The following is a 27,522-nucleotide window of genomic DNA, read 5'->3' as shown; positions in this document are numbered from 1 at the left end:
GACTTGCTATAAAGTTAATTAACAAGTTTAAAGCAAATGAATAAATTATAGAATTATCAACAGAAAATGTAAGATTTTTAGTCAAACAAGATGCTCATAATATGTTTTTTTTTTTTTTTAAGTTACTAATTAGCAGGACTGTGCCCCACAGTTTTGGAACTTGGTTTGTTGTTTCACAAATCCGTCAGTTTTTGAACTGGCCAGCCAGACAACTTGGATGGCGAGAATTCCGACTGGTACTTTTGCTGTAATCTGATTATGTGCAAATTAATATTTATAATATTCAGGTTAAAAACTGCAACTTGTTGAAGTTTCACTCAGTATTTATTTCTTTGTCTTTGTGTTTTATTTCTGCAGGACATCAAAGTGAACTGGGCTACCACACCAAGCGCAAAGCGTGACACAAGTGGTAAGTACCTTGTTGGAAAAAAACAGTTTGAGGAGATAATTGACCTTTAAAGGCAGTGGACACTTTTCGTCATTAAATACTCAAAATAAATAAAACTTACTTGGTAACATTAGCAATGGAGAGCTGTTGGTAGTATAAAACATTGTGAGAAACGGGTCCCTCTGAAGTAACATAGTTTTTGAGAAAGAAGTAATTTCTCACTAAAATATTTGAATTGAATTCAAGATCTCAGCTTAGGTCTCAAATTCGAGCATCTGAAAGCACACAACTTGTGCGACATGGTTTCTTTTTTCTTTTTTTCTTCTCGCGGTTTCGACTACCAATTGAGTTAGAATTTTCACAGGTTTGTTATTTTATGCATATGTTGAGATACACCAAATAAGAGGACCTGTCTTTGACAATAACCACAGCTGTCCACTGCCTTTAATATTCCCAAATCGTGGCACTCTTAAATATATTGAAATTCTTTTCAGGCGTGTGATTCCTCAGGATTTGTTCTGTTTTGGGGATTAAAGCTCTGGTGCTAATTCACCGGAGTGTGGGTTCGAATCCCGGTCGTGACACTTGTGTCCTTGAGCAAGATACTTTACTATAATTGCTTCTCTTCACCCAGGGGTATAAATGGGTACCTGCGAGGGTAGAGGTTGATATTGTGAATGACAAGCTTTCGGAGCGCCACGGCAGCTCAGGGCTGTATACTCCCTAATGGGAGCTGAGAAAGATTAAAGGGATGTTTATTGGCCTTATGACCAGGGGACTAATGTAAAGCGCATTGATACGGTTTATTGTGAAATGCGCTATATAAGAATTTGTTATTATTATTATTATTATTATTATTATTATAAAGCGAAATCTCGTCAAGCCTTGACTGTTTTCTTGAAAGAATTGACGCAATCACTAAAGGGGGAAAGTAACAGTGCACATTGTGTCTGAACCTGTTCTTTTGTCTTGTCTAGGGATGCACAGAGTCTGTAAACCTCTTGAATTGTAACATCTTGGAGGTTTCAGGTCGAAAAAAAGGGGAGTACCAGCCTGTTGGCAGATTTTGGGGGAATTTCTACAATCATCAATTCTCATCGATGTCTTAAAAAAAAAACCTCATATCTTCGTTTACATTCATACATCTAGCCGTTCGCATTTTGTTTTTCTCAAAACAAATTGTGTTGGTTGAATGTTCCGGTGAATAGGCACCATGTCAAACCTACAGAAACATACACAGAAATGTATTACACTTGTATACGTACAGCAACATAAATGTCACCTAAGTCCGCCCCGCATATACATTCACCATACATCCTTCTTTTAGTGCCACGTCAGTTTCCCTGCTCAATAAATAAGAAAACTCCCTCCCGTTGCGGCGAAGCTCTGTGAAAGAAGATCGTAATTGTGTGTGGCGGAGATCATTAGAACCTGTCACTGACACCGGCGGGGTTATCTAGCGATGGGCAAACCCACCGACTCGACACGGGGTGAAACTCACACTGAAACAGGAACGGTCTCGGACCAGAGTAATCGCTGACTGAGTTTCCATTCCCCATCTGTCACTATATTCTGAGCTGTTGCTACAAGACCGGTCGTCCTATTCTAGAATTGTGTAGAGTTGCTCCTGATGTGAACATACAGTGCATCCTGATCCTTGGTACATTATCCATATGGAAAAGCACTTGTTACTTAAAGGGCAGGAACTACTTACATAAGTCACATCTTGCTTGCACGCTGAAGCAATGTCAAGTTCTTTAAGAGATTACCAGCTACCTAAGTTGAGTTAAGCCTCAATTTTTACTGCGGGGAAAAAGCACATAAATCCATTTGTTTTCAGACTGCGTACGTCAAAAGGACAGCCTTGCCTCATGGCACCTATGACACATGTGTTTACCTCGTTTTTCAAAAATTTAAAAATTATAAATATTTAAAAATTACTTTTGATGGACAATGAGAATTATGAATGGAATTATTAAATAACTGTATTGTTGCTGTAGTAAATTTTAAGTGTGCCAGTGTCCCAGTGAATTCTGTCCGCTGGGGATTCTGTCGTCGTCATCCCCCCCCCCCCCCTCCTGCCCCCCGTCATGAGAAATTTACATGGGCTGGACGAGGATGGTTCAAAAGAGGGCACTATCAGAAGTAGTTTGTACACAGTTCGCCATATGGGGGGGACAAAATCTCTGAGGGACAGAATGTCTTGCCACAACGACCTTCTTTCATTTTTGTGTAGTTGCTTATGCTCTCTAAAAAAAAGAAACGTTTCAAACTGATGGACAGTTTACGAGGATAATTTGAGCTATACCAGTACATAACAATTGCAAAATTGGTGATTTAGTCACAGCTTTTGTGTTGCACACTTGTATTTTTTTTCCAGTAGGCTGTTTCCACCCAGCGTCCACAGTTCATATATTCTGCATTTTTGGTTACCAATCAAGATGACTCTCTAAGCTAGAATGGATTTGGCGCCATTAAAGATGTCTCCCTGATCGGTCATACAAAATTAAACTTGTCTCCAGACCACAGCTTGTCCTGTCAAAAGCCAGCAAACTGTGAAGGCAATATTGCATGCCAGCTCGATGATGTTTAACCTACTAATTTGTCAATGGATTCTTTGAAGTCATAAAGATGACGCTTGACGTAGAAAGTACAGTTATCATGTCCATCGTATAAACAAAAAAGTTATATGTCACTGTATGGCAACACATCATCCAAAGTCAGGCATGATAGTCTTCCTCTATTTTTTCTATTTTTTTTACTCTTTGAAAAATAAGACAAATTGTGACTGAAAAGCCTGAACAATATTTATTACACCATACATGATATGAACAAGTACATGTAGTTTGGCCCATGTGCTGATTTTTTTATATTTTTTTTTATTATACATTAATATTATACTTTTTTCCCCAAGTACCAAATTTCATGTCTGAAAAGTGTTTTGGACTCTAACAGTTTAAAAAATGTATGCACCTGACTCGAGAATGGTTGGCTAAAATCCATCAAAGGCGAGCCATATCATACAATTCAATTTACAACTTCAATTTTCTTGTACTTTCGGGTAAATATCACCATTAATTATTAATGGTGGATACTTACAAATAATGCACCATAATCCACTATATATCCTTCACATATACCAATTTGGTAGGAATAGGCCTATTCCTTGTAATAGATACAAAATTAAAAAGGTGGTATAGAATTTTTTTTTTTAATACATTATATGTGCATTTGGGGAGATTATGCTGTAATTTGAACCGACCCATTTATGAATATCCCCCTGTGTATATATAAATATATATACGCAGTTTAATCATTCACATGTGACATTAAAAATGTCATATAAGAGTTTGTGGCAGTATTAAGTGGTCTTTAAGAAGTGATTTATTACTCGGAGAAAAGTTCCCAAACGTAATGCGAATCTTGTAAATGTGCATCCTGACGAGTAAATACATATTTGAGCAATGATTGTCAGTCTTAAAGTAGTAGGATCCTAATCAGTGACGTTATAACGAGGAGTCTTGCTTTGTGGGGGTGAGCTCTGCCTTCCTTCCGGATGAACTTTCAGACCCCCCAACTGGATGGTCATTGAGAGTGCCTAGTTTGCAGAGATGATTGTCATACTGAAGAGCAATCCTGCTAGATAGATGGGTCGTGTGGTGCTTTGGTGGAGGAGGAATGACAGCGTGGTGTTCTGTGGCAGTGAACAATTTCCCTGGTATAGCAGAGCAAAATGCTACACAAAATGTATTCAGTTGCTATTCAAAAACAGCGTGGTGTTCTGTGGCAGTGAACAATTTTCCTTGTATACATAAGAAGAGCAAAATGCTACACAAAATGTATTCAGTTGCTATTCAAAAACAGCGTGGTGTTCTGTGGCAGTGAACAATTTTCCTTGTATAAGAAGAGCAAAATGCTACACAAAATGTATTCAGTTGCTATTCAAAAACAGCGTGGTGTTCTGTGGCAGTGAACAATTTTCCTTGTATACATAAGAAGAGCAAAATGCTACACAAAATGTATTCAGTTGCAACTCAAAAATCAAGATTAGCTACTCCATATTTCAATTCACTGTGCGCAAAATAAGTTCAGTCTTAAATTTCTTGTTATGCAAATTGGCTGGACGAAATCATTCCCTGTGTGGGGAAGTGTTCTTTGATGCAGTTCTGGCAACCAGGGAGTTTCTGACTCCACAGAGCTCTGTGTTGTACCTGTATTTTCAGTAGTTCCTGATTTCTTGATAATTATACACACAAAAACGAGTGACATAACTTGCATTCTTCTTCTCAACACAACAAATAGCCATCAGAATTAGTACACAAGCAACTTGACTTAAAACAACAAAAGGAGCGACGGATGCTTTGAATGTTTTGATAAAAGTGACAACATGTTATCAGTTCTTCTCCACCTTATAGAATGATGATTGCCGTCATATTTCAAGCTATCCCTCTCAGCAACTTCAATGACAAATCACCCTCAAGTTTAGAAGACAGTTTGTCCCCCTCTTCTTCCCTTGTTCCACTTTCTTGCAGTGTACTGTAACGTTTTTGATTTGATTTTTTCTCGCAGAATATTTGCCTGTGGTTGTTGAGTGTTATTAACAACTAAGAAGGAGCTATTAGTTTTTCAAGGGCTTCATATGAGTAGCATAAATTGTTACTTAGAGATCTCTTAATATAGCATCAAGCTAGTCTAATAAGTATCCTAAAACTAGCATTGAAGGAAATTTTAGAGACTGGTCAGAGGTGCAGCCGCAAGGCATCAATGCTCTTCGCCATGCAAGGAGGTCGGAAAGGAGATGGAAAGGAAGGAGGAGGGGGAGGGGTTGGAGGAGGGGGGGGGGCTTGAAATGACAGCCCAGCTACTAATTAATTCCTTGTCCACTTGCCTTGTTGATGATCAAGTCTTTTTTCCTTTTGCATGGTGTTCCACTTGTACATTGGTCATACACCACTCCATCCTGAGAGGGTAGTGCAGGGACACTCACTATCGGCTGATAAATTGTTTCTGGAGGTTTGTGTAAGACTCTGCCGTTTGTTTTGATCGTGGATGGGAAGAGGCTTGTTTGGCATTGGCTTATGAGTAAACCACTTGTTTATTTGGATTTTCTCCAAATCTGGCTTGTTACAGAGAATTTTGCGTAGTTTTTATGGATTTGTCCTCTCTTCTTTTTTCTTGTGCTGAGAATTACAGCAGGGCTAGAATGTAACAAGTACCAGAATAGACCGATCCAGTAGGCTCCGCCCACGACGCACGTGTGAGCAAGAACACGTTGGGCTCTCCAATGCCTTTCTGCACAACTCTGCCGAGCGCGCCAAGATACGTACACATGTCGGACCTTATTTGTCGGACCTTCATTGCACAATGGGGTGGAGCTTAGTGGATTGGTCTATTGTGGTCAGAAGACCAGAATTTTAAAATGAGAAAAAATACCGAACAGTTTGACGTTAGAAATGTTCTAATTAGAACAAGCACTAGAAGAAGATTAAACCCCCCTTTTTTTAATAAGATGAATTTAAGTGTTTTTCAATGAAAACAATAAATTATTTTCAATGAAAACATATGGATTGGTTCAGTTTCAGTCTGGAGCATACTGGGCCAAATGCTGAAATCACTGGACATGAACAAAATGAGGACCCATGATTGTGGTCATAAACATTTACATCTGCGCTAAATTTACCCCCCCCCCCCCCCCCAAAAAAAAAATCCTTGTTGGCAGCATTTGTTCAATACAGATGTTTCTGACTGGGTCAGTAATTTATTCTTTTGTATTTTTATTTAATTTTTTTTCCTGTGCAAGTTTCAGCATGTTCAGCACCTGATACTTAAAGGCAGTGGACACTATTGGTAATTGTCAAAGACTAGCCTTCACAGTTGGTGTATCTCAACATATGCATAAAATAACAAACCTGTGAAAATTTGAGCTCAATCGGTCATCAAAGTTGCGAGATAATAATGAAAGAAGAAAACACCCTAGTCACACGAAGTTGTGTGCGTTTAGATGGTTGATTTCGAGACCTCAAGTTCTAAACTTGAGGTCTCGAAATCAAATTTGTGGAAAATTACTTCTATCTCGAAAACTACTCCACTTCAGAGGGAGCCGTTTCTCACAATGTATTATACTAACAACCTCTCCCCATTACTCGTTAACAAGTGAGGTTTTATGCTAATAATTATTTTGAGTAATTACCAATAGTGTCCACTGCCTTTAAGGGAGAACTTAATCTATTAAACCATTATTCAGTCAAAATGGCCAGGTTTTTCTCTCATTTTTCTCTCACTAATTTGTTTTTCTTATTTTGTATATATATTTTTTATTGATATTCTGCTCCGAGTTTCAACTCATAATCCCCAGGGTAAAATATTCTATGAAATTTAATCAACGGCATTATTTTGGCATATTGTGATTTCAATATTCCATTTACAAACAAAAAAAGGCGCAATCTGCATTTTAATTAGAAATTTTGGCATAGTTCATCCATAATGGATTTAAAAGTGGCCAGAACAGGTTAAGGGATAATCAGAGTAAATTGTTTAATAGGTCACATGCATATTACAAAGGGTAACACTAGCAGCTCTCTGATATGGTGACTGCTTGCTACACATCACCAAGTCAAGGACAGTACCCCCCCCCCTCAAGTGAATACAATAATAAATATTTGAAGATAGAATTTGTATTTTATATTTGAATTTGAAGGTTTGAATTGGTATTTTGAATTTTGAATTTTTATTTTGTGTGTTGAATTTTGAAGTTGAAGTTTTGAATGTACAGGAAAAAAAGGTTGCGTTGCCGGCAAAAGGGCAAAAGCAATGTATACATTTTATTGAAGAAAACATTGAGAGTGAACAACAATGATGTATGCCAATAATCATTTTGCAAATAGGAACCAGACTATTTTGTTTTTCCAGCCTCTGTTTGGTAACATTGATATCAATGGGAGAAATTCAAGATGGCTGCACCCATGATAAAGGTGTATAGTAGGACTGCACACAAGTAAACTGGTAAAGACGTGTACATGTATAGTCTGAGAACATCTCCTGTTTTGACATATCTATCTCGAAAGGTCTATCGAAGGTGTGTAAGAGAAAGGTCTTAGGGAAGGTGCAAAAGAGAGACACACTCGCGCAGTGAGGAAGGCCTATGTACATACCTCATTGTTGTGAAAAACTCATGAATGTACAATAGAAAGAAAATGGCATGTGTCGGGCTAGGTAGTCCTGAAATTATTTACAGATCTGCCTTGGAAAAAAAGCTTTGAGCTAATGGCAGAAAGGGAAAAAAAACATGCATGCAAAGTGGAGGCTTTAAAGGCACTGGACACTATTGGTAATTACTCAAAACAATTGTAAGCATAGAAACTTACTTGGTAATGGGCAATGGGGAGCTGTTGATTGTATTGTAAGAAACTGCTCCCTTTGAAGCAATGTTGTGATTGAGAAAGAAGTAATATCTCACTAAAATATTTGAATTGATTTCGAGACCTCAGCTGAGGTCTCGAATCCAAGCATCTGAAAGCACACAACTTTGTGTGACAAGGGTGTTTTTTCTTCCATTATTCTCTCGCAACTTCGACAACCAATTGAGTTCAAATTTTCACAGGTTTATATTTTATGCATGTGTTGAGATACACCAAGTGAGAAGACTTGTCTTTGATACTTACTGAAGTGTCCAGTGCCTTTAAGTTATTGTAGTTTGTGTATAGTAAGGTTTGATATGAAAGCAGAATGGACTACAGAGAGTGTGTGTGAGTAGGGGGAAGTGTATTGATAGCGTCTTGGGGATAGTAAGAGTATACCAAACTCAAACATCATTACCACATCAGAAATATCGGTCTCTGGTGGGGGGAAAGCAAATTGGCATGTTGGAGGTACAGACGGCCGGGGTAAATAGTCGCGCCTTTGTGGTGATCACACTCTCGCCTTTTAGGCCTAGGTTTCTGGCCAGTGCGGTTTGTTCAGTGTAGACGATCAATCATTGCGGATATGCTGTGGTATATTATTGTTGTTGCATTTGTGTTCACAGTTTGAAAGTCAAAGTGGATATTAGATGACACAGGGGATGTTTGGGTGGGGGGGGGGGGGGGGGTGATGGAATAACCACTAAGCACATGTGCACAAGGGGATAGTTTTGAGGGGTTAGAATAGTACATTCATTCAAAGAACAGCATTTATTGACTTTGGGATAAACAAAGGAATAATGACTATAGGGACCTGAACCCGCGACTCATCCCAAAATGAATTAAAAATTAACCTTTCGGTTTTTCTTTTGTGGTTTATGTTGATGAATTTAATTATTGCAGGTGTAATTGATAAAGTTTTGTCCAGTGTGTTTGGAAATTTCGAAATTTCGCCGTAATATACACAATTTAGGGATATCACTAAAGTGCAAACCAGCCTGATTAGGACTCTTACAATGTTACAATGTACGGTTGTAAAAGAAAAATATGGAGGCATGTAAATCTGCCTGATTGGGACTCTTACAATGTACAGTCGTAAAAGCAAAATGTGGAGGCATGTAATTTAATTTTTTTTTTTTTTCAAACATACTAAGTGTAAAACAAATAATGAAAACCTTCAAGATATATATGGTGTTTTTTTTGTTTTGTTTTTTTAAACAGCGTTTACCCTTCTCCCCCCCCCCCACCCCAATTTGTAAAATCTGAACCTCACCCCTATTGGTATAGGTACATGGAGTATTACTGTTTTGCTATGCAGTTTTGAAACCACCAAAAACCAGACTTTTGGAGGGTTTTGTCTATTTCGATCCAAATTAGTTTTTACGATGGCACTCATTATTAAAAAAAACCAGTCCTGCGGAACTGCTCATATCATTTTGATGGATGTGTTTGATAAACAGAACCAAGTGGAGATATGACCCAAGCTGCCAGTAGGATTTACACTCTGGTATCCCGCTATATATGCTGGACACTATTACCAACATCGGCGGCAGGGCTCTGGCAGTTGGCTCATCAAGCTCGTTACGGGTGGCTGGCTGTCGGAGAGGGGAGGGGGGGGGGGGGAACAGAGAAAGGCAATTCTGTAAGCATGATCTATGATAACTTGATGATGTGTAACCTGCTCCATGGAGAACCAGATCGCATTCTGATCAGCCTATATATTACATGGACTTCCTAGGTCTAGACCTAAACATTCTGGTGTAATTTCGCAGGTTTTGATGCACTATACAGGCATTCAACTTTTCAGCTAGTCAGCTGATTTCCTCTTTTTCTTTTCAAAACAGTGCCATAGATAACTGAAAAACACTGCATAAAAGTTCAGTGTTGAAACAGTGAAATGATCGGCCAGAGTTCGGACTTAACCCTAAATAAATCTCGAACTTATCAAATAAGTGGACAAGCTTCATCTCTGGTGCATATTTTTGGTCTTTGCATTAGAATAAAAACTGCTTTTATCCATCGACGTGAACATGCTTGAATAAAAAAAATTAAAAAAATCATAATCACTATCCCAATTCCTCCAGCTATTATTGCTTTACTTACAAGAATTGGCATTGTGGTTCTTAATTGGCATTGTGGTTCTTAATTGGCATTGTTGCCTAATTTGTATTGAGTAGTTAACAATATCGTTTGTCTTCTGTGTACAATTAACAAAATTCCAAAGCAATTACCTTCAATCTCGAAAAGGAGATAGAGAGAGAGAGGGAAAAAAAATTAAAAAATACTAATGACATTTGGAAAGAGCTGCTTGGTTATTCTTACATTTATACAGCCAAGTCCTTTGAAGATGCCCAGAGGCATGGCCGTCACGGCAAAACGTCAGAAATTAAACCCTTCCACTTGGGTGACTTTAGATAATACTTATGCATTACCTCCTTGGAAGGGGGGACTGTTAAGTTTCACAGCTGAAGTCGGGCTATATCTCTATCAAAATATTGCCAGGGATCGGTTAGGCAATTATGGGGGACGCTAAAAATAGTGTGAGGAGCTCTGAAGAAGTAGGCTGTAGGTTTTTTTCCCCTCTTAAAATGAAATGTAAGAGGTGTTTTTTTAAAACTGCTTTTTAAAAGAATGTTTTTCTTTTTCTTTCTTCGTCCCTGTCTGGAGTGAGAATGAATGGAGATTATTATGTGTGATTAAACCTTGAATTTTTAATTAGTAATGCTTGACATGGTTGGCTGCGTTTGTTTGTTACGAGCAGGCGTGTTGATTGTGTACGTTTCTCGGGGACCAGTGGACAGGCGGCCATCTTGCTTCATGTCCTAAATGATTGTCAATGTCGAGACCCGCAATTGCGAGTAAAATTTGCATGGCATGAAATGGAAATTGTCTAATATAGTACGCTCGGGATGTCTTGGGCGCAGTGGAAAACTTGTTAGAGTGTACAACATTGTTTCCTTTTAACGTTAAAGGAATGGTCTTGTACGCTGTTCATGTTTTGTGTGATTAACTTATACATGAAATGACAAACCTGTGAATGTTTTGGTTTAATACGCTGTGTAAACCTTTGTTGATTGATCAACCACTTGTTGACACCTCTGATTAATAACATTGGCTCCGATTTCAAGCAGGGCTCTTGCTCACCAAGAAAAAGAAGAAAAAGAAGAAGAACTGGGGAAACAAATCTGAAAATCAAATTGGTCAATGTCAGAACAGGTTTCAACCCTCAGGTAGCCTGCAAGCTTGTGATTCATCTTGTTGGGAAATTGCCGAGGACACCGGAGCACAAGGCAAGGGGAACTGGGGAGTGCTTTTGTTTGAATTATTTATAATCATTCAGTCCGTCAGATGTCCAGAATGAACTGAACTGGGACAGTGGCAGGTGCTGGTTTCATGCAGGGGAAGACATAGACTGAAATACTAGATGTTTTCTTAACGGGAGGCATCACCCTTATACTTCTGGTCGGCAACAATGTGGTTATAATGCACCGCTCTTCGTTTTTTTTTAGAAACTAGTAGCTCTCTGAGTTACAGAGAGTAAACATTTCTTGTTGAAAGCATTTCTGCTGCTCTTTAATATAGTCACTATTTTGGTGTAACATTACATGCATAGATTTCCTATCAGAGCAACTGTGAGGATATGAACTTTCAAAATGTAACCCTTTGCTCATCCTGCAAGACAGTTCATCGTCCACTTTCAGTGAGAGTGAACATGTATTGCCGATTAAAAAAAAGAAAAGAAGAATACACAAATGGGCAGGTAACCACGGTATCACCATTGTCGGTAGATGCTTCTGCTGTTTAAAACAAAAAACAAAAGTAGCAGGTAACAGGGCTGTATAATTCGTTTTTGAAAGGGTAAGGGCACCAAGGCATTTTCTCCTTGGTAAAAGGCACCCTATGAGGAAATTGTAAATTATATTGAAGCATTTCAAGGGCACCAAGGCAATGGGCATGACGGGGCATGGAGGCTATTGCCTCCGTTGCCCCTGTGAAGTTTCAGGCCTGAAGTAATTACACCTAGGAATATGCAGACATGTATTACCACTGTAGGACCACACACTTACCTTACTTCTCCTGTTAAAGGCAGTGGACACTATTGGTAATTACTCAAAATAATTATTAGCATAAAACCTTTCTTGGTGAAGAGTAATGGGGAGAGGTTGGTGGTATTAAACACTGTGAGAAACGGCTCCCTCTGAAGTGCCATAGTTTTCGAGAAAGAAGTAATTTTACACAAATTTGATTTCAAGACCTCAGATTTAGAACTTGAGGTCTTGAAATCAACCATCTATGGCAATGCTCTTCTCTACAGTCTTCCTAACAACCAGATTTCCAGACTTCAACGGCTCCAAAATACTGCTGCCCGCATTGTGACACTGTCTAGAAAATCCTGTTCTATCACCCCCATTCTGAAACAACTACACTGGCTCCCTATCTCTCAACGAATCATCTTCAAGCTGATGCTCATTGTCCACAAAGCTCTTAATGGCAAGGCTCCCCACTATATTTCTGAACTGCTTCAAGTTTACACTCCATCAAGGAATCTTCGATCAAGTTCTATGCTTCTCCTCATTGAACCCAAGTCTCGACACTCATGGGGTGACAGGTCTTTTTCTTCAGCCGCGCCACGCATCTGGAACTCTCTACCACTTAATCTTCGATCTTGTCTTTATACTGCAAAATTCAAGTCTCTTCTCAAAACTTATCTTATGTCACAGGTTTTCAATGACTAATTTTGTTGTGTCTGTTTTTCTTTGTGTTGTGTTTTGTTTTTGTTTTGTTTTTGTTTTGTTTTTGGTTTTACTGCGCCTTGAACACCCAGCAGGGTGGATATGTGCGCATTACAAGTCTTATTATTATTATTATTATTATTATTATTATTATTATTATCTAAACGCACACAACTTCATGTGACAAGGGTGTTTTCTCTTTCATTATTATCTCGCAAGTTCGATGACTGATTGAGCTCAAATTTTCACAGGTTTGTTATTTTATGCATATGTTGAGATACACCAAGTGTGAAGGCTAGTCTTTGACAATTACCAATAGTGTCCACTGCCTTTAAAGCGTAACTTGTTCTGTTTCTGTGAAGATTTTGTGTGTGTTTGTGTGTGTGTTTTTTCCACTACATTGTAACTCTTCCGTGGAATTAGCTTGAGGGGACAAGTACCGCAGGTTGATATGAAGATCCTCAAAGCAGGAGTATTCATCAGTGGTGTCATCAGGAGCAACGCTGTTACAGCAGTTGATAGATGGAGCAGTTTACCTGTCATTCAGGGGGAACAGTTGCTTCATTTCCCGCTTCTTTCTCTCTTCTTCTTTGTTTTCTCCTGTGGCATTGCCAAAGCCACAGGCCAATTAACCGTGGGTCACGTTATTATTGAATGAGCAAGCTATTACAAATGGAAATTGGATTTGCACTTTTTCCCCCCTCCGCGCTGGAGATTGTTCTTTGAGCTCCAATGAGTGGGATTGTCCCCCTGCGCTCGGACAATGAGGACACATCAAGCTAATCAACTCAATTTGCCTGCTGTGATTCTGTCTGTCCACTTGCAGCTTTCCCTGGCGCCCCATTTTGAAGTTGAACGCAATTTATTAGGTGATTTTCAGCCATCTTGTTTCTGCTGTTGCCTATTTAGCAACAGTGTTATCAAATGTAATCTTAAAAGGACACATTGCCTTGGATGGGGCAAGTTGGTCTATGATTTTTTTTTTTTTTAATCTTTGTTACGAAATGCATTCGTAAGAAAGATATTTAAAAAAAAAAAGAATATAATGGTCCACACAAATGTGTAGGAGTCAAATTTTTGAGCCCATAAAATGGCCGACCGCGTTAGTTTGCAAAGTAAAAGAGACTACATTTGAGTTATGAGACCTACTCCTTTTACATAGCACCATGTAAAGGTTTTACAAGGTGCTGTGGCGCAGTATGATCCCAATGAAACCAGGAACACCAAAGGGAACCCCTATTAGTGCACTGGGTTCTTTTACGTGCGCTGCACAACACACGGGACCAACTGGTTTACGTCACATCTGAAGGACGAAATTACTTCAGTAACGTATACCAGGAATGAGAGACTTTCTGGGACGATAGAGGGCAGCAGACTTACCGGGTAAATCCATTGTTCTCAGAATTATGCGCATGTTCAGAACTACGTAAACAATGGAAATTTACCCGGTATGTCTGCTGCCGCCTAGCGTGGGAAAGTCTCCTATTGATTGTTGAGAGGTCCTTTCCCCGGCCTCTCTGTATGCCAGGTTCTCTGTCAGGACCTGATTTAATGCTCAAACACACTATCGTTTTTCTCTCGGTCCCTCATGAAAGATGCAGTTTAAAAACACATCCTGATCAGCTCTCCAGATCAGGTGCAGTGTTAGTAAGGGGGGAATATCGGCATGGTCGGGTGTTGAGATCACATCTACATAGTATCATGATTCACTGCTTGATTTACATGTTCAAAACAAACATTGTAGATCTTAATCGCGCAGTGGTCAACTCTTGTCAGTTTCGCAGCGAACTTGGCTGTATATAACATTGGGAGGCTGTACGGTGTGAATTCTCAATTCATGCATCCCTTTTCAATTGTAGTGATTAAGAAATGCCAATGCTCTTATACAATGCTGCAAAATGCTGTATTGGATTTTTTTTAAACAAATTGCATTGAGAGTTTAAACTACATATGTAATATATCGACAGCTCTCCATTGCTTGTTACCAAGTACATGTATGTAAGTTTTTATGCTAACAATCTATTTTGAGTAATTACCAATAGTGTCATGTGCCTTTAAGGACAACTGTACTTGGTCCCTTTGCACTGATGTGTGATGAGCTTTGTGTACTCAGTAAGGTTCGATTGGACTCGGGTGTCACTTAGCGTAAATAGCCCCGATGTGACATCACACAGTATAAAGTCAGCCATCTTTATTTTTTAATGGTCAACTCTGCTCTTTGGGAGAAAACCGCATGCGGCACTTGGGAGCTTTATAAAAAAAAAAACGCGTAGTGTCATGGTTTGTTGTGACCGAGCGGTCAAGAGCACTGGACTCTAGCTCTGATGTTTCTGATCAACAGAGTGTTGGTTTGACTCCCGGTCATGGCACTTGTGTCCTTGAGCACTGGACTGTAGCTCTGGTGTTTCTGATCAACAGAGTGTTGGTTTGACTCCCAGTCATGGCACTTGTGTCCTTGAGCACTGGACTCTAGCTCTGATGTTTCTGATCAACAGAGTGTTGGTTTGACTCCCAGTCATGGCACTTGTGTCCTTGAGCACTGGACTCTAGCTCTGATGTTTCTGATCAACAGAGTGTTGGTTTGACTCCCAGTCATGGCACTTGTGTCCTTGAGCACTGGACTCTAGCTCTGATGTTTCTGATCAACAGAGTGTTGGTTTGACTCCCGGTCATGGCACTTGTGTCCTTGAGCACTGGACTCTAGCTCTGATGTTTCTGATCAACAGAGTGTTGGTTTGACTCCCGGTCATGGCACTTGTGTCCTTGAGCACTGGACTCTAGCTCTGATGTTTCTGATCAACAGAGTGTTGGTTTGACTCCCGGTCATGGCACTTGTGTCCTTGAGCACTGGACTCTAGCTCTGATGTTTCTGATCAACAGAGTGTTGGTTTGACTCCCGGTCATGGCACTTGTGTCCTTGAGCACTGGACTCTAGCTCTGATGTTTCTGATCAACAGAGTGTTGGTTTGACTCCCAGTCATGGCACTTGTGTCCTTGAGCACTGGACTCTAGCTCTGATGTTTCTGATCAACAGAGTGTTGGTTTGACTCCCGGTCATGGCACTTGTGTCCTTGAGCACTGGACTCTAGCTCTGGTGTTTCTGATCAACAGAGTGTTGGTTTGACTCCCGGTCATGGCACTTGTGTCCTTGAGCACTGGACTCTAGCTCTGATGTTTCTGATCAACAGAGTGTTGGTTTGACTCCCGGTCATGGCACTTGTGTCCTTGAGCATGGTACTGAAACATAATTGCTCTGTACTTCAGTTGGGGCGTTAAGCCTGAGGGTTGAATAGTGCACGTAAAAGAACCCAGAACACTTACTTTGGAAGAGTAGGGGTTTAAGTGCAGTGTTTCTGGTTCACATAACAAGCATCCCTGTGGACAGGTTTCCTCAGGTGTGCAAGCTAGAGAGATTAAATTTACTTTTGAGGCATCCTTGGTTTCATGACAGGAAATTTAGTACAAATATAAAATAATAAACAATAAATTCCTTGTATGATTGGTCAGTGAACCAATTGGCTGCGTAGAAACTGAGAAGACCTGAATGCAGCTCAAAGCCAAAATCCATGCTGCCTGTGAAGATGTCAGCTATTGGGGATTAAAGGGAAGGTACATGTTTGGTATTTACGCACAACAAATATTAACTTAAAAACTTACTTCGTAACATGCAGTGGAGAGCTGTTGGTAGTATAACACATTGTGGGAAATGACTCCCTCTGAAGTAACGTAGTTTTTGAGAAAGATATAATTTCTCACTAAACCATTAAAAGACTTCTAGCTAGAAGTCTTTTATTCCTATCTGAAAGCACACAAATTTGTCCAACAAGGGTGTTTTTTGCTTTCATCATTTTCTTGCAACTTCGATGACCAATTGAGCCCAAATTTTCACACGCTTGTTATTTTATGCTATGATGGGATACACCAAGTGGGGACACTGGTCTTTGACAATTACCAATAGTGTACAGTGCCTTTAAGTATACAGTCCTTTAGTTTGGGTTAAATCAAAATAGTATGCTGTCGTTGGTTTCGCTTTGTAAAGAATAACAGATTCAGTACCTCTGGATAAATTTTATTAAAGACTTCTAAGATTGGTTTAAAAAAGAAAAAGAAAAAAAATTCCCACTAAGTCAAAAGTCTGTTCCTTTAAAAAAAAAAAAGGTAAATAAATAATATAGGTAAAAATAGAAGGCAATCATATTGAATTTCAATGCCTGCTCCTAAATTATAGACGTCAAACAATGTACAACATGTGATAGCCATCCATGAGACAGCATCCCGCTTCTCGTTATAAATTCATGTTTTCCAGAGAGACAGAAACTGGGGAGTTTGTTATTCATGTCATTTCCGAAACAATTATCCTCATCATCATGACGGAAATGATTATCGTCCTCATCATGGACCGCTTTCTCGGTAATGTACAAAAAATCTCAATTTATTGTCTGGGAGGAGAGTGATAGGGAATACACTGACTCGGATAGAGAGAGAGATTGCGGATGATTGTTATGCCATCCCGTAAAACACAATTATCTCATTGGATTTTTTTTTTTTTTTTTTTTTTTTTTTTTTTTTTTTCTTATCGTCTTTTTCTCTTCGGCAAGGTGATCATCCTGTACACAGACTTGGAGAGAGAAATTGCGGATGATTGTTTTATGCCATCCCGTAAAACAAAATTATCCCATTGGATGTTTTGTGTCTTCTTCGTCGTACTCTTTTTGACGAGCTGATCATCCTCTGGCATGACTGTATGCACAAGCAGAGCGAATTCACACCAGTGTTTGACAGTGGCACTTGTGGGAATTGCCCGGGCATGCCTGCAGCAGTGTGTATTAGGATGCCATCCCACCTTGCTTGGATCTCCGTTTCTCTCTTCATTGACACCTCACCTGTTTTCTGGCATGGATAAGGGAAAGTCAAGCCCCCCTCCCCCTCCTCCCCTTCCACCTTGTGTTGATGAAATATTAATGATTGTGGTAGGTAGCAACTGGATAGGATCTCCGATGGGGGACATAGACTCGGGCCATTTTAAAATGGTTATTTTGAATTCGTTGGAGTCCATGTGATCCATTGAGTTGACTAGTTTCTGTCAACCCAAGCACAGGCAATGGTATGCTAACCCTCGACCCTTACTGTAACCAATTGACTGACGTTACAAGGCAAAACCATGGTGACTCCCTCTTTGCAAATTTGTCTTCAACAGTAACTAGACAATGTCCTACAGTGGTCAACAGCACTACAGATTTTGAACCAGGTCTTTGGATGAGTACATTTATTTCAGTGCTCTAGTTTCCAAAAGTCAATGATATCACATGCATCAATGACTGGTTATGTTTGAAAAATTGTATACCTAAAGAAGTTGTTGTTTTGGACACTTGTATATCAAGTGATAGTTTTCTAGGCGTACATTTCAAGCCTAAGTAAATACAAATGTTTTAAAGAATGACACATTAACAGCACATGAACTCCTCTTGAATTTGATTCTGCCGAGACTGCACCACCTCTACCTATATTAGAGATGTAATTTGATAGTGAACGCATGATTTGAAGGGCAATACATGTACTGTTTAATTACTAATGAATGTTGAAGTCGTGTTGCAGTCACATTTCTTTAATGTGTTCTTATTGACATGGATTGTGCACAGATCGTAGGGTATGTGTTGTTTGGATGTGCAGAAATCAACGCACAAGGTGTGATTTTAGGGTGAACTTGATTAGCAAACGGATCATGCACACTTTCGAAAGTAGCTTTGATTGTCGCCGGTTTTGTCATTGGATAATTTGCATCTGGTTTAACTTTGTCTCAAGTTGTAATGCTCTTGAAGAAGGAGTATGGTTGGTGCTGCAGTTTTTTTTTTTTTTTCCCGCAACAATTAAAATGAATTTGTAAAACTCCTGTAACTACATTTAGAACATAACCATCAGACTATTACAGCTTTGTACAACTGTACTTTGTTTTGGAAAGAGAAGAAAAAGAACTGGGAAAAAAAATTGAGTATCATGAGACGCTGGCGCTCAACCTTAGCAAATAGGTTGGTGTGTCAGCCAATCAGCAGCTGGCATGTGGATGTAATGCATGACTGGTTTTTTGCTCTCATTGCCTGGCAACTCTCATCTTCTCCGGAGGGGAAAAAAAAAAGTAAAGGGGAACAAAATAAGTTGGAGTCACTGGAACAAGTCCATCTACTAATACTTAACTAATAACTTCTAACTGCGACTTGTCTTGGCACAGTGCCAGCAAAAAAAAAAAAAACAGGTACTCGCCACTTAATATAGATGGTCTTTTGCAGTGGAGTTGACGTTTTAATCATCCCGCTGGATCCGTTTAGTGTATACTATATTAACGCATCATCGTTTTGGGGCAAGCGGTGGATTTTTCTCCCATCTTCATTAATGTACAACGGTGTATTAACACCTCTCAAGTGGTGACACCAAACCCGGCACACTCACACTACACGCACACACTGAAAAGAAGAAGACAAAACCTCATAAAGTGAGATTGGAGATCGAGAGAGAGAGAGAGAGAGAGCAGAGTGAAGAGGAGCAAGTTGTAGCCTCGTGGTTAGTGAAGTGTGGGACTCGATAATTAGAAAGCTCATCTATAATACTTGGACTAATCCACTGTCTCAGTTTCAGATCTTTCAACCCCCCCCCCCCTCTCTCTCTGTCACCCACTGCATTGAATCACTCTCTCCTTTAGGTTACCATGGTAACTCGGACACCTGTAGGTGTAAAGGCTATGTACTTCTCTAGGAACCTCATATCCGGGGCGTTAAAGATGGATAATTTAAGCCGTCCAAGACAAATCCTGAACGAAATCGCTGCTAATAACTTGAATGGAGAGTAGACTTTGGCCGTAATTGAACACTCTCACACTCCATTTTATTTAACAGGTCCCCGATATTACTCGAGAGTCTATGGATTTTCCATCGACAATTCACAATACAGTGCCCAGTGCGGAGGCAACCAAGGAGAAAATGTCTTGGTGCCCTTGCCCTTTCGACAACAAAGCATACAGGCCTAAGTGCGCCCTCCACTTTTTGCCAAAGAAAGGCAATTTTTGCAGTGCATCGTTTGGGAAGTGGGTCAACAAATTTTGGCCAATCCATGCTGCTACACCCGCCGGTTGTTTAGTGTTTTCCTTTATCTGGTTTGCAAACAGATAAAAAAGCGAGGTTATCTGTCTGCCGTAAATGCAACACAAGTTTGCGTTTTTTTGGGTGAGGTCAGCGAATGTTTTTCAAGTTGATGTCAGCCAGGCATTTAAGGTATTGGCTTTAACTGCCCCGCCCCCCCCCCCCCCCCCATATAATGTATACCTCTAACCATAGAGCTACATGTAGCTCCAACCAATTACATTGATGCAACTAAACAGAACCCCAGCATGATGCAAGTAACAAAACCTGCATACTACGCTTGGCGATTCTAAGCAAGTTTTTCGTGGTACAGGTACATGGTTTGATTAGGTCACTGAGAAATTGGTGATTGCAGCGATGCCAACTATAGTGATGTATGCTGGCTCCTTTGTAATACTAATAAAACGCACTGTGTGAAAGCAGTTAATAACACAAGGTTACTGCATACTTGAGTGGCTGCTATTTTTCCTGTGTTGTATAACATATTGCACATGACCCATATCTTGAATAGCCATAGATGTTGTTAATGCATGATTAATCTACATCTACTTGTAAATGATGTCCGTACCTAATTGCTTTTTGCTCTGATAACCACCGGGATAAAAAAAAAAAGTTGTATAATTTGTTGAACAGTTTTGTTTGTTTGTTGGTTTTAAACAGCGGAGGGTAACGGACAAAAACATCAGGGCCGTGTCTGTTAGATTCATTTGGATAATAAAGAAAGTATTGAGGGAGTACGCCCTTAGGGTGTTCAGGATTGAATTCATAAATTGCATCTCAAATTAAAAATGACCAGCCGTCGATTTCACCAAACTCTTCCAAACTCTTATTAAAGCCATTGGACCCTTTCGGTTCTGAAAAAAAATAAAAGTTCACAGATTTACAAATAACTTACAGGGTTTACAGAGGGCAATGGTGAAAGACTTCTCTTGAAATACTATTCCATGAAATGCTTTACTTTTTGAGAAAACGGCAAAACTATATAAATTCTCGTTAACGAGAATTACGGATTTATTTTAAACACATGTCATGACACGGCGAAACGCGCGGAAACAAGGGTGGGTTTTTCTGTTGTGTTCTCCCGACTCCGATGACCGATTGAGCCTAAATTTTCACAGGTTTGTTATTTGATATAGAAGTTGTGGTACACAAAGTGTGGGCCTTGGACAACACTGTTTACCGAAAGGGTCCAATGGCTTTAAGTGTCCATTATTATTATTATTATTATTATTACTATTATTATTATTCCTAAGTTAGGATTAATCTTAGGACTTAGGACGGGTTCAGTTCTGTATCTAAATACGTAGGACGCATTGAACCCATCCTAAGTTAGGACGGGTTACTCGTCCTAACTCGAGTTAGGATTGATCCTAGAGGTTCGTAAAATCAAATGCCGGAACTTTGAAGTTTGTTGGTTGGATAGGCCAAGTTAGTTTATGCATAGAGTATGTGAATTGTGCACCATATGGTAGCTTTACCCACCATTATCTTCTTACTGTTTATTGCTATTGATTAATGTTTATCATTAGTTGCGATTGTGAGGGCTTTTGTGATGTACATTTTGTTTTTTTTAATGGAATTGTCTTTATGCATTGTGGCTGCAACACAGCTGTTGGCTGCATTGGTGGAATTTTAATAGCCCTTTTATGTATATAATCACAAATCCAATCAGAATTTGTATAAACATTTTGATGCATATGTAAAATCATAACAATAGTTATAATATGTGTAATTGGATAAATTGAATTGAAATTCATCCCAGCCCCAGTTTCAACAAAAGTTCATCCAAACTGACCAGGGAAGACGTTCATGTGAATGAGAAGAGACACACATCTGCGCCCAATTACAAAGGCCCTGTAAGCAACAACAAATTTGCTTACCATGAAATTTCTTCCTAGATAAAAACAGGACTACCAACCAAATTTCCACATGATTTTCAGGATTTACCAAACAACATTTGAATACCAGTATCAAGCAATATGCAACAAATAACAAATAACAAATGAAAATTTGGTTGGTAATCCTGTTTTTTCGGAGGAAGAAATTTCATGCTAAGCAAGTTTTTGTGCTTACAGGCTTTATGAAATTGGGCCCTGGAAGCTTAGTTAGTTTACATCAGTACACAAAGTAATAGCAATAATAGTACTTGGTTCTTACATAGAGCTTTATCTCACCGCTACATGTAGGGGCGTATCAAAGTGCTAAGTATTTTGTCCTGCAAGGTAGTGGAGCTACGTATTGAAGTATGAGACCTATTATTCACATATTGACTGGCAATGAGGTAACTAGTGTACATCTATTCCCCCGAGGGACTTTGAGTGACCAGAAGAGCGACCTATTTCCCTAGGCCGAAGGCCGAGGGAAATAGGCCCCTCTTCTGGTCACTCACAGGCCCGAGGGGGAATAGACGTACACTAGTTACCTCATTGCCAGTCAATATGTATTTTATAACACAGCTCGGTCTTGAAAGGAAATAAGAACAGAAATCTGGAAAAGAAAGGAAGTTTTGTAGTTGCTGTTCACGATTCAAGTCAATAGAGGGCGCTGTAACCGGGCACTATTTTCAAAGACTAGTGCCCACTCGGGAACTAGTTCCCACAAACACGCGCGCGCGATCACTAGACTATATTAGTTCATCCCACGGGACCGTGTTTCAGCCAACCAGAATACAGAAAAAGCAAGAGGTGTGTTATAATCCTTTATAGTGCCATGTAAGTGCACTGGGTTCTTTTACATGCACTACACAACACACATGGCTTTACGTCCTTGGCTTTGCGTCCCATCCGAAGGACGCAGCAATAATGGTCAAGTTCCTTGCATAAAGGACTTAAAAAACAATGGGAACAAATTACAAACACGGTAAAATAATGAGCTGGCAAACCGCTTTTATTTGTAAATAATGGCAACTGCCCTCGAAATGCGACCTTTTTATTTTATTTTTAGTTTTGCGGTAGAAGCATGTTTGTAAATCATCCTGACTTGGTACTCAATCAAAATTATGCTTGGTTTCTCATTAATTCATCGCTAAGTGGGCACTCATCTCCATAATTGCTTTTTGCATTTTTCACAAAGTGACAGGTACCCCCAAATGATGTATAAAGTATGTTTGAGTCCAAATGGATGGGCATGTATTTATTTTAATGTAACTCTTTAAGAGACAGGATTGTCAGCGTGATTGTGACATGCCACCCATCACTATAGATACACTATAGATGTGTGCAGAAGTAGGTTGTCGTGCTGAATGCGTGCCCTCAAAGGGAAAGATTTTGTGTTACTTATTTTGTGTTTATCAACAAATGCTTTTTCACAATGTTCTAATTCTTTAAAAAACAACATGACTGTACTGAAACTGCACAACAAAGCTTTACTACTCACAACTTTTTATTTTTGAATGAAACACACTTTAAGATGCGTCACAACAAAATAACGATTACTGCTACCCGTAAGTGTAATATTTTGCATTTTAAATGCAACTTACGAGGAAAAGAAATTAAATTGTGCACAGTTTTTCCTAGATTACACCTCTTCAGAAAGTATAGTTTTTGAGATAGAAATAATTTCTCACTCAAATAATAAAACACTTCAGGCCTGAAACCTTTTATTAAAGCACACAAATTTGTGCAACAACAGTGTTTTTTCTTGTATTGTTCTCTGGCAACTTTGATGACCAACTGAGTTCAAATTTTCACAGATTAGTTATTTTGTGCATATTTTGGTACCAAGTGTTAATTACTGGTGTTTGACAATTACCAAAGGTGTCCAGTGCCTTTAATACTCAAGAATTTTTAGTTCTGAATGAAGCACCCACCATTTGTGTTAACATTTTTACAGATTTGTTATTTTACGTGTACACCAAGTGATTATTACTGTTCTTTGACAACTACCAAAGGTGTCCAGTGCCTTTAAAGTTGCTATGTCAGATTTTTTGGCCGCTTTTACCCAAAAATTTTGATTCAAAATTCAATAGGTATTTTGATGGGGGTCGAGAAAATTACAAGCTTTCATATGAGCCATTGCTCGAAAAAGTCTGCCAATTATTAGTAGCAGTGAAATAAAGTGCTCAAAATTAGTTTTTGTCGGAATCCTGACAATATATCACGTGACCAATTCTTATGTGTTTTATAAGACACAGTTTAAATTTTTTGTCATGGTTCCTGACCATTGAAAGTAAAAGTTAAACTTTTTTTTCGTTAGAGCGGGTAATACTCTTTGAAATACCATTCACTCAAAAAATCTATTTTGTAATGTTTGGGGCCAAAAAATCTGACATAGCATCTTTAACAGCTACTTGTGATTGATCCTTCACATCATCCTTGTGTTGGGATAGTAAACCGGGCAAGATTGTTATAAGATTAGACTGTCATCTGCATGTAAGTCTGGCTCTCTCACACTGGGGCTGGCACAATGTCCCTAAGTGAAGGCAGTACAATATAGGAAATCATGTTTGGCGAACCAGTCAGAATTATCCATTTAGAATTATCCAAGTCTGTTTTTTTTTTTTCTTGTTTTTTTTTCCTCCCCGCGCCCCCCCCCCCCCCCCCAAACAAATAAATAAATGTAATTGTTGTTGAATAATTATTTTGATTCCGTCACTCACTACCCCAATTTTTTATTTGAAAAAAACTTTTCTTTTTCTTTTGTTTTGATTTCAAATTTATAAAGTTGCAATTTTGAAACGCTGTAAATTTCTGAATGTGTTCTTAAACACTTTGTGAAAAAATTGATGTTTTTTGTTTTGAGGTGGATGCAGTTTAAAAAAAGAAGAAGTTTTTTAAGCAAACTATTTTTTTCCTCAAAGTCATGTCCCTTAACAATTTTCCTGGTGTAGTTAGCAGTACAGTCAAATTTTGTGCGAACATACTCCCACCAGAATCCTCTTTATTCCCTGCCCCATAAATGCATAATTCTGTCGTGAGCAGCGTCTCAAAATACAGGCCCTGCTCCGACTGTAGTTTTAGACAATCAAATCAAAGTTAGAGACAGTCAGGAGGGAGTCTCAACAAAATTCGTCCAAATCTCACCATGTTGTCCATAACCTTAAAAGCTTGGACGGATGTATCCCAACATAACAAACACTGTTTTAGCACGGATTTGGTGCAGACGAAACACATCTTTATATATTGCGAGATGAAAGCCTCGCAGGTTTTGGTACAGTTTAGTGTTAATGTGTGGATCAACCCGGGATGACTGTGCTGTGTAAAGCAGTTGTGGGTACTTCGGTAAAAAAAAATTTTATCCCGAAAACACTTAACTGTTCTTGCTGGTCTACTTCTAGCAGACAATGCTTTCATGTTTCAGGGTAAAATGACAAAAACAGTTAAAGGTACTAGACACTATTGGTAATTACTCAAAATAACTGTTAGAATAAAAACTTACTTGGTCACAAACAATGGAGAGTCGTTGATAGTAAAAAAAAACATTGTGAGAAATGGCTCCCTCTGAAGTGACGTAGTTTTCGAGAGGGAAGTAATTTTCCACTAAAATGATTAAATTTTATTTTGAGACCTCAGAACTAGATTTTGAGGTTCCGAAATCAAGCATACTCAAAGGACACAACTTAGTGTGACAGGTATTTTTTCTTTCATAATATTATCTCGCAACTTCAACAACCAATTGAGTTCAAATTTTCACTAGTTTTGTTTTGTTTTTGCATATATTTTGAGATACACCAAGTGAAAAGATTGGTCGTTGACAATTGCCAAACGTGTTCAGTGTCTTTAAAGCAATGTGTGTGTTTTTTATGAAATGGTCTTCAGATTGCTTGACAGTAAACACTAGTAGTTCACTTTCATGAAAATAAGAAACTCGTGCATTAAAACTATTTACTGAACGCTCGTCTTTACCGAGACTGGTTGTCTGGTGTTTGTTTGGTTTTTGAGAACCAGGGCAATATTTTGTTCCATGTTTGATAGGAAAACATGTTGCTGGAACATGCTGGTCTATTTCTTAAAAGCATTTTTATATGTTTAATGGTGTAAAGTACCCTGTACATCATTGTCTTATGTAAATATTATCCCAAAAGTTTGGGGAGAAAAAAGGTTGTTAAAAATGCCCGCCAATAAATGATGGTAATTTTAAAATCACACACATATCTCTGACCGATTTCCCTTGTATAGCAGGGCAAAATTCTATGCAAAATGTATCAGTTGCCACTCAAAAATCATCATCTGCTACTCAATATTACCATTCAGTGTGCACAAAAATTGTTCAGTCAAAATATTTTGCTGTGCAAAATCGCTGGATGAAATCTTTCCCAGCAAATATTACTTGCACTTGTTTACAACGCACTAAAATGTAAGCCTGCATCCTCCACTTAAAGGCACTGGACACTATTGGTAATTGTCAAAGACTAGCCTTCACAGTTGGTGTATCTCAACATATGCATAAAATAACTAACCTGTGAAAATTTCAGCTCAATCGGTCATCGAAGTTGCGAGATAAAAATGAAAGAAAAAAAAACACCCTTGTCACACGAAGTTGTGTGAGTTTCGATGGTTGATTTCGAAACCTCAAGTTCTAAATCTGAGGTCTCAAAATCAAATTCAAACATTTTAGTGGAAAATTACTTCCGTCTCGAAAACTACGTCACTTCAGAGGGAGCGGTTTCTCACAATGTTTTATACTATCAACCTCTCCCCATTACTGGTTACCAAGTAAGGTTTTATGCTGATAGTGTCCAGTGCCTTTAAAATGTCTCATGATTAATAGGATTATTGGTATGAATAAATCGTTTATCTTTACAAAACCTGCAAATGCAGTAACACGTATTACAGTTTATTTTTGTCCCTCCCTTCGGTTAAAACAGAATCGTGAGAACTCACGGTTGCTTGATAAGAATCAGACTCTAAACGTTGAACTACATTGCACTCCATGATTTCAAGTTTGAGTTGAGGGGGGGGGGGGGGGTTGCTGTAAGGTTACCGGCAATATCATGCGTGATTCCCCGACGGCAACTCTTGCCCGATGAAGCGCTGTCCTTATTAAGAGAGTGGCCACCCTGTTTTGACACAGCAATGAAGTGCTCAGCCACGATATCATGTTGCTGGCTAAGTTATATCAACCAAGGAAATGCATCGGTGTGTTGATGCAGTGGGACAAAGTTGAGGCTGTCGTTGTCATTGAAAATGGACACTCCGCTCGTCTCTTGTTCTGCCCATCCTCTGGATCTCATGCTTACTTTTTTCTTTTTAAAGAGTGTTTTTTAAAACATGTTCACAGACTTTGAGCCGGCCAAGATTCTGCCATTTTGTGCCTTCCAATGCTGAATGCATTAACCTTTAAGAATTGTTACACTCCCTGCCAGCTCTCTTCGGAGCTTTTTTCAAATCATCATGTTGATTCCAGTGCGGGGTTTAAGGCTGCAGCTTTTGCTTTTATTCATGTTGTTTTGTTCAAAATGGTACATACATCTTAGCCAGAAAGATTGTGGTTTGGAAAAGAAACACAAATAAGGAGTTTAAATGATGTAGTTTCCATGCACGCTTCCCGGATGACTTAATGGGCTCGTAATGTTACCCATTCTCCCTACCACTTTTCCACATAAAAATAATTACATAATCTGTGTGGTTTTGTTATTAAAGTGATTATTCCCCCCCTTGAAACAATCATTCCTTGTCCCCTCTGAAGAAGGAAAATCTGGCAGTCCCATTTCTACAGTTCCCTGTGGTCTTAAGTTTGAGCTATCAGACGACCGAGATGACGATTGTGAATTATAAGATTACATGCAGGTGCGTGCTCGATGCACAAACACACAGACAGCAAATTTGTCCCGGGACCTAAGTCGTACTATGCTTTACTTTTTTGAAGTGTTTTCTTTTGAGTCTTTCAATATGACAATTTGCTGAGTGTTTTATGGTGGAGCAGGGTTTTCAATT

General features: G+C 39.0%; 2 protein-coding genes across 2 annotated transcripts in view; both read left to right on the top strand.

Annotated features, from left to right (window-relative positions):
• The window catches only part of LOC117294727 (nucleolysin TIAR-like), a 73,216-nt gene extending 71,816 nt beyond the window's left edge, over positions 1–1,400 (top strand). The window contains exons 5-6 of the mRNA XM_033777241.1: positions 358–409; positions 1,366–1,400. Of these exons, the coding sequence (XP_033633132.1) occupies positions 358–409; positions 1,366–1,400 (87 nt within the window). The remainder of the gene's footprint in view (positions 1–357; positions 410–1,365) is intronic.
• LOC117294389 (nucleolysin TIA-1-like) overlaps positions 356–27,522 on the top strand; it is a 69,681-nt gene continuing 42,514 nt past the window's right edge. The window contains exon 1 of the mRNA XM_033776767.1: positions 356–409. The gene's annotated coding sequence lies outside the window, so the exon portion shown is untranslated. The remainder of the gene's footprint in view (positions 410–27,522) is intronic.

This window comes from Asterias rubens, chromosome 9 (genome assembly GCF_902459465.1).
Source record: "Asterias rubens chromosome 9, eAstRub1.3, whole genome shotgun sequence".
Taxonomy (NCBI): Eukaryota; Metazoa; Echinodermata; class Asteroidea; order Forcipulatida; family Asteriidae; genus Asterias; species Asterias rubens.
This window is presented reverse-complemented; position numbering and strand designations above follow the sequence as displayed.